Source organism: Salvelinus namaycush, chromosome 1 (assembly GCF_016432855.1).
Source record: "Salvelinus namaycush isolate Seneca chromosome 1, SaNama_1.0, whole genome shotgun sequence".
Taxonomy (NCBI): Eukaryota; Metazoa; Chordata; class Actinopteri; order Salmoniformes; family Salmonidae; genus Salvelinus; species Salvelinus namaycush.
Genome location: NC_052307.1, coordinates 79,840,728 through 79,856,251, shown reverse-complemented (window position 1 = coordinate 79,856,251; position 15,524 = coordinate 79,840,728). Strand labels below are relative to the sequence as shown.

The 15,524-nt window shown below is 46.6% G+C and overlaps 1 protein-coding gene across 1 annotated transcript in view; it reads left to right on the top strand.

The window, feature by feature from the left end:
• The window catches only part of adamts17 (ADAM metallopeptidase with thrombospondin type 1 motif, 17), a 177,456-nt gene that overhangs the window by 26,970 nt on the left and 134,962 nt on the right, over nucleotides 1–15,524 (top strand). Inside the window, exon 5 of the mRNA XM_039000368.1 lies at nucleotides 10,613–10,656. Coding sequence (XP_038856296.1) covers nucleotides 10,613–10,656 — 44 coding nt within the window. The remainder of the gene's footprint in view (nucleotides 1–10,612; nucleotides 10,657–15,524) is intronic.

The following is a 15,524-nucleotide window of genomic DNA, read 5'->3' as shown; positions in this document are numbered from 1 at the left end:
GGAGGGCAGATCTTTAAACTGTAGAGGAGGACAGCTCTTTAAACTGTAGAGGAGGGCAGATCTTTAAACTGTAGAGGAGGGTAGATCTTTAAACTGTAGAGGAGGGTAGATCTTTAAACTGTAGAGGAGGGCAGATCTTTAAACTGTAGAGGAGGGCAGATCTTTAAACTGTAGAGGAGGACAGCTCTTTAAACTGTAGAGGAGGACAGCTCTTTAAACTGTAGAGGAGGGCAGATCTTTAAACTGTAGAGGAGGGCAGATCTTTAAACTGTAGAGGAGGGTAGATCTTTAAACTGTAGAGGAGGGTAGATCTTTAAACTGTAGAGGAGGGCAGATCTTTAAACTGTAGAGGAGGGCAGATCTTTAAACTGTAGAGGAGGACAGCTCTTTAAACTGTAGAGGAGGGCAGATCTTTAAACTGTAGAGGAGGGTATACCTTTAAACTGTAGAGGAGGGCAGATCTTTAAACTGTAGAAGAGGGCAGATCTTTAAACTGTAGAGGAGGGCAGACCTTTAAACTGTAGAGGAGGGTATACCTTTAAACTGTAGAGGAGGGCAGATCTTTAAACTGTAGAAGAGGGCAGATCTTTAAACTGTAGAGGAGGACAGATCTTTAAACTGTAGAGGAGGGTATATCTTTAAACTGTAGAGGAGGGCAGACCTTTAAACTGTAGAGGAGGGCAGACCTTTAAACTCTAGAGGAGGGCAGATCTTTAAACTGTAGAGGAGGGTAGATCTTTAAACTGTAGAGGAGGGCAGATCTTTAAACTGTAGAGGAGGACAGCTCTTTAAACTGTAGAGGAGGGCAGATCTTTGAACTGTAATGGAGGGCAGACCTTAAACTGTAGAGGAGGGCAGATCTTTAAACTGTAGAGGAAGGCAGATCTTTAAACTGTAGAGGAGGGCAGATCTTTAAACTGTAGAGGAGGACAGATCTTTAAACTGTAGAGGAGGACAGATCTTTAAACTGTAGAGGAGGACAGATCTTTAAATTGTAGAGGAAGGCAGATCTTTAAACTGTAGAGGAGGGCAGATCTTTAAACTGTAGAGGAGGGCAGATCTTTAAACTGTAGAGGAGGGTAGATCTTTAAACTGTAGAGGAGGGCAGATCTTTAAACTGTAGAGGAGGGCAGATCTTTAAACTGTAGAGGAGGGCAGATCTTTAAACTGTAGAGGAGGGCAGATCTTTAAACTGTAGAGGAGGGCAGATCTTTAAACTGTAGAGGAGGGCAGATCTTTAAACTGTAGAGGAGGGCAGATCTTTAAACTGTAGAGGAGGGTATATCTTTAAACTGTAGAGGAGAGCAGATCTTTAAACTGTAGAGTAGGGCAGATCGTTAAACTGTAGAGGAGGGCAGATCTTTAAACTGTAGAGGAGGGCAGATCTTTAAACTGTAGAGGAGGGCAGATCTTTAAACCATAGAGGAGGGCAGATCTTTAAACTGTAGAGGAGGGCAGATCTTTAAACGTCTTTGGAGACCATCCCAATACGTACCCTTTCTGTTTTGGTTAAAGTCTCTTTCTTGCTCGCTTTCTCTCTCTCTCTCTCTGCCTCACTATTTCTCTCTCTCTCTGTGTCCTGTCTTGCCTACTATTTACAAAGTCACTCTCCACTCAGGGGTTCTACAGTTCAGTGTGAACAGAAAGCATGTCACCCTCCACTCAGGGGTTCTACAGTACAGTGTGAACAGAAAGCATGTCGCCCTCCACTCAGGGGTTCCCCAGTACAGTGTGAACAGAAAGCATGTCACCCTCCACTCAGGGGTTCTACAGTACAGTGTGAACAGAAAGCACGTCACTCTCCACTCAGGGGTTCCCCAGTTCAGTGTGAACAGAAAGCATGTCGCCCTCAACTCAGGGGTTCTACAGTACAGTGTGAACAGAAAGCATGTCGCCCTCCACTCAGGGGTTCCCCAGTTCAGTGTGAACAGAAAGCATGTCACCCTCCACTCAGGGGTTCTACAGTACAGTGTGAACAGAAAGCATGTCGCCCTCCACTCAGGGGTTCTACAGTACAGTGTGAACAGAAAGCATGTCGCCCTCCACTCAGGGGTTCTACAGTACAGTGTGAACAGAAAGCACGTCACTCTCCACTCAGGGGTTCCCCAGTTCAGTGTGAACAGAAAGCATGTCGCCCTCCACTCAGGGGTTCTACAGTTCAGTGTGAACAGAAAGCATGTCACCCTCCACTCAGGGGTTCTACAGTACAGTGTGAACAGAAAGCATGTCGCCCTCCACTCAGGGGTTCCCCAGTTCAGTGTGAACAGAAAGCATGTCACCCTCCACTCAGGGGTTCTACAGTACAGTGTGAACAGAAAGCATGTCACCCTCCACTCAGGGGTTCTACAGTACAGTGTGAACAGAAAGCATGTCGCCCTCCACTCAGGGGTTCCCCAGTACAGTGTGAACAGAAAGCATGTCACCCTCCACTCAGGGGTTCTACAGTACAGTGTGAACAGAAAGCACGTCGCCCTCCACTCAGGGGTTCCCCAGTTCAGTGTGAACAGAAAGCATGTCACCCTCCACTCAGGGGTTCTACAGTACAGTGTGAACAGAAAGCATGTCACCCTCCACTCAGGGGTTCTACAGTACAGTGTGAACAGAAAGCATGTCACCCTCCACTCAGGGGTTCTACAGTACAGTGTGAACAGAAAGCATGTCGCCCTCCACTCAGGGGTTCCCCAGTACAGTGTGAACAGAAAGCATGTCGCCCTCCACTCAGGGGTTCTACAGTTCAGTGTGAACAGAAAGCATGTCGCCCTCCACTCAGGGGTTCCCCAGTTCAGTGTGAACAGAAAGCATGTCGCCCTCCACTCAGGGGTTCTACAGTACAGTGTGAACAGAAAGCATGTCACCCTCCACTCAGGGGTTCCCCAGTTCAGTGTGAACAGAAAGCATGTCGCCCTCCACTCAGGGGTTCCCCAGTTCAGTGTGAACAGAAAGCATGTCGCCCTCCACTCAGGGGTTCTACAGTACAGTGTGAACAGAAAGCATGTCACCCTCCACTCAGGGGTTCTACAGTACAGTATGAACAGAAAGCATGTCACCCTCCTCTCAGGGGTTCCCCAGTACAGTATGAACAGAAAGCATGTTGCCCTCCTCTCAGGGGTTCCCCAGTACAGTGTGAACAGAAAGCATGTCGCCCTCCACTCAGGGGTTCTACAGTACAGTGTGAACAGAAAGCATGTCGCCCTCCACTCAGGGGTTCTACAGTACAGTGTGAACAGAAAGCATGTCACCCTCCACTCAGGGGTTCTACAGTACAGTGTGAACAGAAAGCATGTCACCCTCCACTCAGGGGTTCCCCAGTACAGTGTGAACAGAAAGCACGTCGCCCTCCACTCAGGGGTTCCCCAGTTCAGTGTGAACAGAAAGCATGTCACCCTCCACTCAGGGGTTCTACAGTACAGTGTGAACAGAAAGCATGTCACCCTCCACTCAGGGGTTCTACAGTACAGTGTGAACAGAAAGCATGTCGCCCTCCACTCAGGGGTTCCCCAGTACAGTGTGAACAGAAAGCATGTCGCCCTCCACTCAGGGGTTCTACAGTTCAGTGTGAACAGAAAGCATGTCGCCCTCCACTCAGGGGTTCCCCAGTTCAGTGTGAACAGAAAGCATGTCGCCCTCCACTCAGGGGTTCTACAGTACAGTGTGAACAGAAAGCATGTCACCCTCCACTCAGGGGTTCCCCAGTTCAGTGTGAACAGAAAGCATGTCGCCCTCCACTCAGGGGTTCCCCAGTTCAGTGTGAACAGAAAGCATGTCGCCCTCCACTCAGGGGTTCTACAGTACAGTGTGAACAGAAAGCATGTCACCCTCCACTCAGGGGTTCTACAGTACAGTATGAACAGAAAGCATGTCACCCTCTTCTCAGGGGTTCCCCAGTACAGTATGAACAGAAAGCATGTTGCCCTCCTCTCAGGGGTTCCCCAGTACAGTGTGAACAGAAAGCATGTCGCCCTCCACTCAGGGGTTCTACAGTACAGTGTGAACAGAAAGCATGTCGCCCTCCACTCAGGGGTTCTACAGTACAGTGTGAACAGAAAGCATGTCGCCCTCCACTCAGGGGTTCTACAGTACAGTGTGAACAGAAAGCATGTCACCCTCCACTCAGGGGTTCTACAGTTCAGTGTGAACAGAAAGCATGTCACCCTCCACTCAGGGGTTCTACAGTACAGTGTGAACAGAAAGCATGTCGCCCTCCACTCAGGGGTTCTACAGTTCAGTGTGAACAGAAAGCATGTCGCCCTCCACTCAGGGGTTCTACAGTACAGTGTGAACAGAAAGCATGTCGCCCTCCACTCAGGGGTTCTACAGTACAGTGTGAACAGAAAGCATGTCGCCCTCCACTCAGGGGTTCTACAGTACAGTGTGAACAGAAAGCATGTCACCCTCCACTCAGGGGTTCCCTTGTTCAGTGTGAACAGAAAGCATGTCGCCCTCCACTCAGGGGTTCTACAGTACAGTGTGAACAGAAAGCATGTCGCCCTCCACTCAGGGGTTCTACAGTACAGTGTGAACAGAAAGCATGTCGCCCTCCACTCAGGGGTTCTACAGTACAGTGTGAACAGAAAGCATGTCACCCTCCACTCAGGGGTTCTACAGTACAGTGTGAACAGAAAGCATGTCACCCTCCACTCAGGGGTTCCCCAGTTCAGTGTGAACAGAAAGCATGTCACCCTCCACTCAGGGGTTCCCCAGTTCAGTGTGAACAGAAAGCATGTCACCCTCCACTCAGGGGTTCCCCAGTTCAGTGTGAACAGAAAGCATGTCGCCCTCCACTCAGGGGTTCCCAAGTACAGTGTGAACAGAAAGCATGTCGCCCTCCACTCAGGGGTTCTACAGTACAGTGTGAACAGAAAGCATGTCGCCCTCCACTCAGGGGTTCTACAGTACAGTGTGAACAGAAAGCATGTCGCCCTCCACTCAGGGGTTCTACAGTTCAGTGTGAACAGAAAGCATGTCACCCTCCACTCAGGGGTTCTACAGTACAGTGTGAACAGAAAGCATGTCTCCCTCCACTCAGGGGTTCTACAGTACAGTGTGAACAGAAAGCATGTCGCCCTCCACTCAGGGGTTCTACAGTACAGTGTGAACAGAAAGCATGTCACCCTCCACTCAGGGGTTCTACAGTACAGTTTGAACAGAAAGCATGTCACCCTCCACTCAGGGGTTCTACAGTACAGTGTGAACAGAAAGCATGTCGCCCTCCACTCAGGGGTTCCCCAGTTCAGTGTGAACAGAAAGCATGTCGCCCTCCACTCAGGGGTTCTACAGTACAGTGTGAACAGAAAGCATGTCACCCTCCACTCAGGGGTTCTACAGTACAGTGTGAACAGAAAGCATGTCACCCTCCACTCAGGGGTTCTACAGTACAGTGTGAACAGAAAGCATGTCACCCTCCACTCAGGGGTTCCCCAGTTCAGTGTGAACAGAAAGCATGTCGCCCTCCACTCAGGGGTTCTACAGTACAGTGTGAACAGAAAGCACGTCACTCTCCACTCAGGGGTTCCCCAGTTCAGTGTGAACAGAAAGCATGTCGCCCTCCACTCAGGGGTTCTACAGTACAGTGTGAACAGAAAGCATGTCGCCCTCCACTCAGGGGTTCCCCAGTTCAGTGTGAACAGAAAGCATGTCACCCTCCACTCAGGGGTTCTACAGTACAGTGTGAACAGAAAGCATGTCGCCCTCCACTCAGGGGTTCTACAGTACAGTGTGAACAGAAAGCATGTCGCCCTCCACTCAGGGGTTCTACAGTACAGTGTGAACAGAAAGCACGTCACTCTCCACTCAGGGGTTCCCCAGTTCATCGTGAACAGAAAGCATGTCGCCCTCCACTCAGGGGTTCTACAGTTCAGTGTGAACAGAAAGCATGTCACCCTCCACTCAGGGGTTCTACAGTACAGTGTGAACAGAAAGCATGTCGCCCTCCACTCAGGGGTTCCCCAGTTCAGTGTGAACAGAAAGCATGTCACCCTCCACTCAGGGGTTCTACAGTACAGTGTGAACAGAAAGCATGTCACCCTCCACTCAGGGGTTCTACAGTACAGTGTGAACAGAAAGCATGTCGCCCTCCACTCAGGGGTTCCCCAGTACAGTGTGAACAGAAAGCATGTCACCCTCCACTCAGGGGTTCTACAGTACAGTGTGAACAGAAAGCACGTCGCCCTCCACTCAGGGGTTCCCCAGTTCAGTGTGAACAGAAAGCATGTCACCCTCCACTCAGGGGTTCTACAGTACAGTGTGAACAGAAAGCATGTCACCCTCCACTCAGGGGTTCTACAGTACAGTGTGAACAGAAAGCATGTCACCCTCCACTCAGGGGTTCTACAGTACAGTGTGAACAGAAAGCATGTCGCCCTCCACTCAGGGGTTCCCCAGTACAGTGTGAACAGAAAGCATGTCGCCCTCCACTCAGGGGTTCTACAGTTCAGTGTGAACAGAAAGCATGTCGCCCTCCACTCAGGGGTTCCCCAGTTCAGTGTGAACAGAAAGCATGTCGCCCTCCACTCAGGGGTTCTACAGTACAGTGTGAACAGAAAGCATGTCACCCTCCACTCAGGGGTTCCCCAGTTCAGTGTGAACAGAAAGCATGTCGCCCTCCACTCAGGGGTTCCCCAGTTCAGTGTGAACAGAAAGCATGTCGCCCTCCACTCAGGGGTTCTACAGTACAGTGTGAACAGAAAGCATGTCACCCTCCACTCAGGGGTTCTACAGTACAGTATGAACAGAAAGCATGTCACCCTCCTCTCAGGGGTTCCCCAGTACAGTATGAACAGAAAGCATGTTGCCCTCCTCTCAGGGGTTCCCCAGTACAGTGTGAACAGAAAGCATGTCGCCCTCCACTCAGGGGTTCTACAGTACAGTGTGAACAGAAAGCATGTCGCCCTCCACTCAGGGGTTCTACAGTACAGTGTGAACAGAAAGCATGTCACCCTCCACTCAGGGGTTCTACAGTACAGTGTGAACAGAAAGCATGTCACCCTCCACTCAGGGGTTCTACAGTACAGTGTGAACAGAAAGCATGTCGCCCTCCACTCAGGGGTTCCCCAGTACAGTGTGAACAGAAAGCATGTCGCCCTCCACTCAGGGGTTCTACAGTTCAGTGTGAACAGAAAGCATGTCGCCCTCCACTCAGGGGTTCCCCAGTTCAGTGTGAACAGAAAGCATGTCGCCCTCCACTCAGGGGTTCTACAGTACAGTGTGAACAGAAAGCATGTCACCCTCCACTCAGGGGTTCCCCAGTTCAGTGTGAACAGAAAGCATGTCGCCCTCCACTCAGGGGTTCCCCAGTTCAGTGTGAACAGAAAGCATGTCGCCCTCCACTCAGGGGTTCTACAGTACAGTGTGAACAGAAAGCATGTCACCCTCCACTCAGGGGTTCTACAGTACAGTATGAACAGAAAGCATGTCACCCTCCTCTCAGGGGTTCCCCAGTACAGTATGAACAGAAAGCATGTTGCCCTCCTCTCAGGGGTTCCCCAGTACAGTGTGAACAGAAAGCATGACGCCCTCCACTCAGGGGTTCTACAGTACAGTGTGAACAGAAAGCATGTCGCCCTCCACTCAGGGGTTCTACAGTACAGTGTGAACAGAAAGCATGTCGCCCTCCACTCAGGGGTTCTACAGTACAGTGTGAACAGAAAGCATGTCACCCTCCACTCAGGGGTTCTACAGTTCAGTGTGAACAGAAAGCATGTCGCCCTCCACTCAGGGGTTCTACAGTACAGTGTGAACAGAAAGCATGTCGCCCTCCACTCAGGGGTTCTACAGTACAGTGTGAACAGAAAGCATGTCGCCCTCCACTCAGGGGTTCTACAGTACAGTGTGAACAGAAAGCATGTCGCCCTCCACTCAGGGGTTCTACAGTACAGTGTGAACAGAAAGCATGTCGCCCTCCACTCAGGGGTTCCCCAGTTCAGTGTGAACAGAAAGCATGTCGCCCTCCACTCAGGGGTTCTACAGTACAGTGTGAACAGAAAGCATGTCGCCCTCCACTCAGGGGTTCCCCAGTACAGTGTGAACAGAAAGCATGTCGCACTCCACTCAGGGGTTCTACAGTACAGTGTGAACAGAAAGCATGTCGCCCTCCACTCAGGGGTTCTACAGTACAGTGTGAACAGAAAGCATGTCGCCCTCCACTCAGGGGTTCTACAGTACAGTGTGAACAGAAAGCATGTCACCCTCCACTCAGGGGTTCTACAGTACAGTGTGAACAGAAAGCATGTCACCCTCCACTCAGGGGTTCCCCAGTTCAGTGTGAACAGAAAGCATGTCACCCTCCACTCAGGGGTTCCCCAGTTCAGTGTGAACAGAAAGCATGTCACCCTCCACTCAGGGGTTCCCCAGTTCAGTGTGAACAGAAAGCATGTCGCCCTCCACTCAGGGGTTCCCAAGTACAGTGTGAACAGAAAGCATGTCGCCCTCCACTCAGGGGTTCTACAGTACAGTGTGAACAGAAAGCATGTCGCCCTCCACTCAGGGGTTCTACAGTTCAGTGTGAACAGAAAGCATGTCGCCCTCCACTCAGGGGTTCTACAGTTCAGTGTGAACAGAAAGCATGTCACCCTCCACTCAGGGGTTCTACAGTACAGTGTGAACAGAAAGCATGTCTCCCTCCACTCAGGGGTTCTACAGTACAGTGTGAACAGAAAGCATGTCGCCCTCCACTCAGGGGTTCTACAGTACAGTGTGAACAGAAAGCATGTCACCCTCCACTCAGGGGTTCTACAGTACAGTTTGAACAGAAAGCATGTCACCCTCCACTCAGGGGTTCTACAGTACAGTGTGAACAGAAAGCATGTCGCCCTCCACTCAGGGGTTCCCCAGTTCAGTGTGAACAGAAAGCATGTCGCCCTCCACTCAGGGGTTCTACAGTACAGTGTGAACAGAAAGCATGTCACCCTCCACTCAGGGGTTCTACAGTACAGTGTGAACAGAAAGCATGTCACCCTCCACTCAGGGGTTCTACAGTACAGTGTGAACAGAAAGCATGTCACCCTCCACTCAGGGGTTCCCCAGTTCAGTGTGAACAGAAAGCATGTCGCCCTCCACTCAGGGGTTCCCCAGTACAGTGTGAACAGAAAGCATGTCGCCCTCCACTCAGGGGTTCCCCAGTTCAGTGTGAACAGAAAGCATGTCGCCCTCCACTCAGGGGTTCTACAGTACAGTGTGAACAGAAAGCATGTCGCCCTCCACTCAGGGGTTCTACAGTACAGTGTGAACAGAAAGCATGTCACCCTCCACTCAGGGGTTCTACAGTACAGTGTGAACAGAAAGCATGTCACCCTCCACTCAGGGGTTCTACAGTACAGTGTGAACAGAAAGCATGTCACCCTCCACTCAGGGGTTCTACAGTACAGTGTGAACAGAAAGCATGTCACCCTCCACTCAGGGGTTCTACAGTACAGTGTGAACAGAAAGCATGTCACCCTCCACTCAGGGGTTCTACAGTACAGTGTGAACAGAAAGCATGTCACCCTCCACTCAGGGGTTCTACAGTACAGTGTGAACAGAAAGCATGTCTCCCTCCACTCAGGGGTTCTACAGTTCAGTGTGAACAGAAAGCATGTCGCCCTCCACTCAGGGGTTCTACAGTACAGTGTGAACAGAAAGCATGGGTGCATTCCAAATGGCACCCTATTCCAAAAGGGCTCTTGTTAAAGTACTGCACTATGTAGGGCATAGGGTGCCATTTGGTACATAAACCATGTCAAATCACTGCTTAACAGTGGGAACAAAGAGGGTCTTGGGTTCTCAGTGGTGGGAATGAGAGTCCCTGCCTTGTCTCCCTGCATGTACTGGAACGGGCCTTACACGGGTCGGCTGGTCCCCATGGTAACCAACATAAGCTGTGTGTGAGTGTGTGTGTGTGTGTGTGTGCGTGCGTGCGCGCGTGCGTGTGTGCGTGCGCGCATGCGTGCGCGCGTGCGTTTGTGTGCATGCGTGTGTGCGTGCGTGCGTGCGTGCGTGTGTGCGTGCGTGTGTGTGTGTGTGTGTGTGCGTGCGTGCGTGTGTGTGTGTGACTATGCCACAGCGAAGGAGACGTGGAATGTTTGAGTTGAGGGCTGCTAGCTGTTTGTCCAGCATGAACTACAGTACATAGATTAGGGAGAACACAATCACGGTGCATTGTACATTAACCCCTCTATGTAACACTATTCTGGTGTAACGTTGACAGCAAATGGCAGTTAACATTTCCACTTAAGTCATTTTTTTCACTTGGTCATGAATTGGTCAATGGGAGACTAAGAGAAAATTAAACTGAAGTGGAAGTGAGGATTCAACTGGTGGATTGAACTAATATGCCAAATTAAAATGTTTAAAGCATGCATGTACAATACAATTGTAATTTGTTTAGATTCTTTCGAACATATTTTGTGTTTTTGTTTCTCTTATCAGCACTCCGGGTGAAGTTTCCCTTAGGGACAGATCTAGGATCAGCTTCCCCTCCCCAATCTTAACCTTAACATAAGTGTGGAAAATGCTACATTTACCCAGATCAGCATCCATGGGAAACTTCACCCTACAACCTTCTCAACACAGTAGCATTGCAGGATGAGGTCAGATGGACTGAACTTGTTATAATACTGTTCTTGCCGTCTCGTTGCAGGACTGACTTCTGCGTGCACAAAGACCAGCCCTGTGACACAGTGGGTGAGGAATCACAACCGTGTGTGTGTGTGTGTGTGTGTGTGTGTGTGTGTGTGTGTGTGTGTGTGTGTGTGTGTGTGTGTGTGTGTGTGTGTGTGTGTGTGTGTGTGTGTGTGTGTGTGTGTGTGTGTGTGTGTGTGTGTGTATTGAAATCGTCTGTCGGTGGCCCTTGTTGACCTCTGACATTCCTGTCCCCTGAAAAGGATAAGCAGGTGACATTTCAACCCGCCTGGTCTGTAAAAACTTCTCAAGCACACACACACACACGCACACACACACACACACACAAACACACGTGCACGCGGACACACACACACACACACACTTACACTCTCTCACACGTGCACACACACACGCACACACTTTGGAGATAAGACCACACACGTACTGCAGATAAGACCCTGCTGTAATCTGTCTGTCTCTCCGCCCCACTGTAACTGTAATCTGTCTGTCTCTCCCCCTCACTGTAACTGTAATCTGTCTGTCTCTCCCCACTGTAACTGTAATCTGTCTGTTTCTCCCACTCCACTGTACTGTAATCTATCTGTCTCCCCCCTCACTGTAACTGTAATCTGTCTGTCTCTCCCCCTCACTGTAACTGTAATCTGTCTGTCTCTTAGAGTAAAAACAAAAAGAAATGGAGGAACTTATTCAAGAAAGATCCAGTGTAATATATCATAAAAATAAAGCGAACTGGATGGAATATGGGGGAAAATGCACCAAATTCTTTTTCAATCTTCAATATAGAAATGCAACCAAAAATGTTTTATTAAAACTTGTTACAAATGATGGAGTCACGCATGATTCACCGAATGATATTTTGAAAGAGGAAGTAAGGTACTTTAAGAATATGTTTTCATTTCAGTCTCCTCCATCTCCACTAACTGAAACTAATTGTATGGATTTTTTCCTAATAATAATGTAAAATTAACATCTGTACAGAAAGACTCATGTGAAGGCCAAATTGCAGAGGAGGAACTTCTTGATGCAATTTGGGCCTTTAAGGCTGGGAAAACTCCAGGGCTGGATGGCATACCAGTGGAAGTATACAAAACGTTTTTTTGATATACTCAGAGGACCATTATTAGCATGTTTTAACCACTCCTATATAAATGGTCGATTATCAGACACGCAACAAGAAGGTCTGATATCATTATTACTTTGATATCATTATTACAGTGTTGTGATGCAAAAATCCTAGCAAAATGCTTGGCGCATAGAATTAAAAGAGTATTGTCAGATATTATTCATCCTAATCAGACAGTTTTTTTTTACATGGACGATACATTGGAGATAATATAAGACAAGTACTGGAAACAATGGAATACTATGAAATATCGGGGACACCAGGCCTGGTTTTCATAGCTGATTTTGAAAAGTATTTTGATAAAGTACGACTGGAGTTTATATATAAATGCCTAGAATATTTAAATTTTGGGGAATCTCTTATAAAATGGGTTAAAATTATGTATAGTAACCCTAGGTGTAAAATAGTAAATAATGGCTACATCTCAGAAAGTTTTAAATTATCTAGAGGAGTAAAACAAGGTTGTCCACTATCGGCATATCTATTTATTATTGCCATCGAAATGTTAGCTGTTAAGATTAGATCAAACAATAATATTAAGGGATTAGAAATCCGTGGCTTAAAAACGAAGGTGTCATTGTACGCTGATGATTCATGTTTTCTTTTAAAACCAAAATTAGAGTCTCTCCACGGCCTCATAGAGGATCTAGATACTTTTGCTATCCTCTCTGGAATAAAACCAAATTATGATAAATATTACGTATTGGATCACTAAAAAATGCTTATTTTACATTACCATGTAGTTTACCAATTAAATGGTCTGACAGAGATGTGGACATACTCAGTATACAAATCCCAAAAGAAAGAAATGATCTCACTCCAATAAATGTTTATTGAAAGTTAGCAAAAATAGATAAGCTCTTGCTACCATGGAAAGGAAAATACCTGTCTATTTGTGGAAAAATTACTCTGATTAACTCTTTAGTCATATCACAGTTTACCTATTTGCTTATGGTTTTGCCTACACCTAGTGACCTGCTTTTTAAATTATATGAACAAAAAATATTCAATTTTATTTGGTACTGCAAGCCAGACAAAATTAAAAGGGTGTATTTATATAACGAATATGAATTCGGAGGGCAGAAATTAGTAAATATTAAAGCATTAAACCTCTCACTAAAGGCATCAGTCATACAAAAGTTATACTTAAATCCAAACTGGTTCTCTAGTAAATTGGTAAGAATGTCTCATCCTATGTTGAAGAAGGGCCCTTTTCCCTTCTTCAAGGAAATAATCTCCAAAATATCTTCATTTTTTTAAACAAGCCTTAGAAAGTTGGTTGCAATTTCAGCTTAATCCACCTGAAAAGACAGAACAAATTATACAACAATATTGTGGTTAAACTCAAATATACTAATTGATTAAAAAAACTGATTTATCGAAGAAAAGAAAAAAAAAGGTATAATTTTAGTGAACGATATCATAAATAGGACTGCTGGAGTTATGTCACAAATACAGCTAACACAGACATATGGAAATGTCTGCTCTACCCAAAATTACAACCAATTAATTGCAGCATTATCACAGAAATGGAAGAGGCAAGTAGAAGGGGGAAAAAGTAAGGAACTTGTATGTCGGGCCTGTATTAAAGAACATAAATGGTTAAAGAAAAGTGTGATAAATAAAAACATATACCAATTTCTTCAAAGGAACAAAAAACTGACAGCTGTGCCATATAAATTGCAAAATAGTTTTGAAGAGATTTTCGATGTACCCATTCCATGGCACATGGTTTATGAATTGATTATTAAAACAACGCCGGATTCAAAACTTCAATTTTTTAAATTTAAATTACTAAACAAAATTCTTGCAACCAATAGAATGTTATATATATGGGGGATACAATCTTCCCAGCTCTGCAGATTCTGCTGTGAGGAGGCAGAGTCATTAGATCATTTATTTTGGTATTGTCCATATGTAGCTTGTTTTTGGTCACAGGTCCAGAAATGGCTGAAGAATTGCAACATTTGCCTAGAACTAACGCTGCAGATAGCAATACTGGGTGATTTGAAAAGCCATAGTCAATCAATCAATAATATAATAATTATTTTAGCAAATAAATGTATTTTTCATTTACAATCTGTAGAAGCTATGAGAATAGAAAGGTTCAATACTTTTGTGAAGCATCACAGCACAGTTGAAAAATATATGGCAAATAGAAATCCAAAATGGATGATGTTGAGAGATAGATGGGAGGGGTTGACTGGAGCTGAAGGGTGGGACTAATAACAAGATAAACAATGTAAAACATACGGGATCTGTGAAATGTATATAGGTTCAGAACTTTTGTGAAATAGCACAGTTACAAATAGAAATCAAACTGGATGGACATCAGAAATAGAGGAAGGACTAAAAACAAACAAAATATAACTATTGTAAAATAGTTTATATAAGATATATAAACTGAAGGTAGAAGCCTAAGTGTTATTGTTTATTAGTTTACTCCAATTGGGGGAAGGGTGGTAGGGTTTGTGGGGAATAATAAAGGTATATTCTAAAAAAAAGTATGTCTATATATGTATGTGTATGTATATATGTGTATATGTATGCATGCGTATATGTATATGGATATATATATTTACCCCAAAAATATATGGGGTATTGGAAATGATGCAGACAATTACTTTGATGGAAGCAACATTCTTTCCGCAATATTAAGCTGATCCACCCCTAAAGAAAATAAATAAATACATCATTTAAAAACAACTGCTACAGCCTCAGATTGCTTGGTTGGGTCAAAGTCAGTAGGAACATTATGTACGGAGACTCACCGGCTTACATAGTAACTGAATGAAATCCCCATTCTCAGTGTATCTGGCCTATGGAATGGCATTAAGGCATTCCTAGTGGATCTGGCATATGAAATGGCATTAAGGCATTCTCAGAATGAAACATATGTGCTCCCATTATCCTGGGTGGGCTGGGGCCGAGCTTCCCACAGCAGAATATTGAGAGACATGGACCACAGACACCCTACCACTACTACCACTACTACCCCCTACCATTACTACTACCCCCTACCACTACTACCGCTACTACTACTACTACCATCTACCACTACTACCACTACTCCCTCCTACCACTACTACCACTACTCCCTCCTACCACTACTACCACTACTCCCCCCTACCACTACTACCACTACTCCCCCCTACCACTACTGCCACTACTCCCCCCTACCACTACTACCACTACTACCTCCTACCACTACTACCTCCTACCACTACTACCACTACTCCCCCCTACCACTACTACCACTACTCCCCCCTACCACTACTACCACTACTACCTCCTACCACTACTACCTCCTACCACTACTACCACTACTACCCCCTACCACTACTCCCCTGTACCACTACTACCACTACTACCTCCTACCACTACTACCACTACTACCTCCTACCACTACTACCACTACTACCTCCTACCACTACTACCACTACTACCACTGCTACCCCCTACCACTACTACCACTACTACCATTACTACCATTACTACCACTACTATCCCCTACCACTACTCCCCCCTACCACTCCTACCACTCCTACCACTACTACCACTACTACCACTACTCCCCCCTACCACTACTACCACTACTACTACTACTCCCCCTACCACTACTACCACTACTACCACTACTACCACTACTACCCCTACTATCCCCTACCACTCCTACCACTCCTACCACTACTACCACTACTACCACTACTCCCCCCTACCACTACTACCACTACTACCACTACTACCCCTACTATCCCCTACCACTCCTACCACTACTACCACT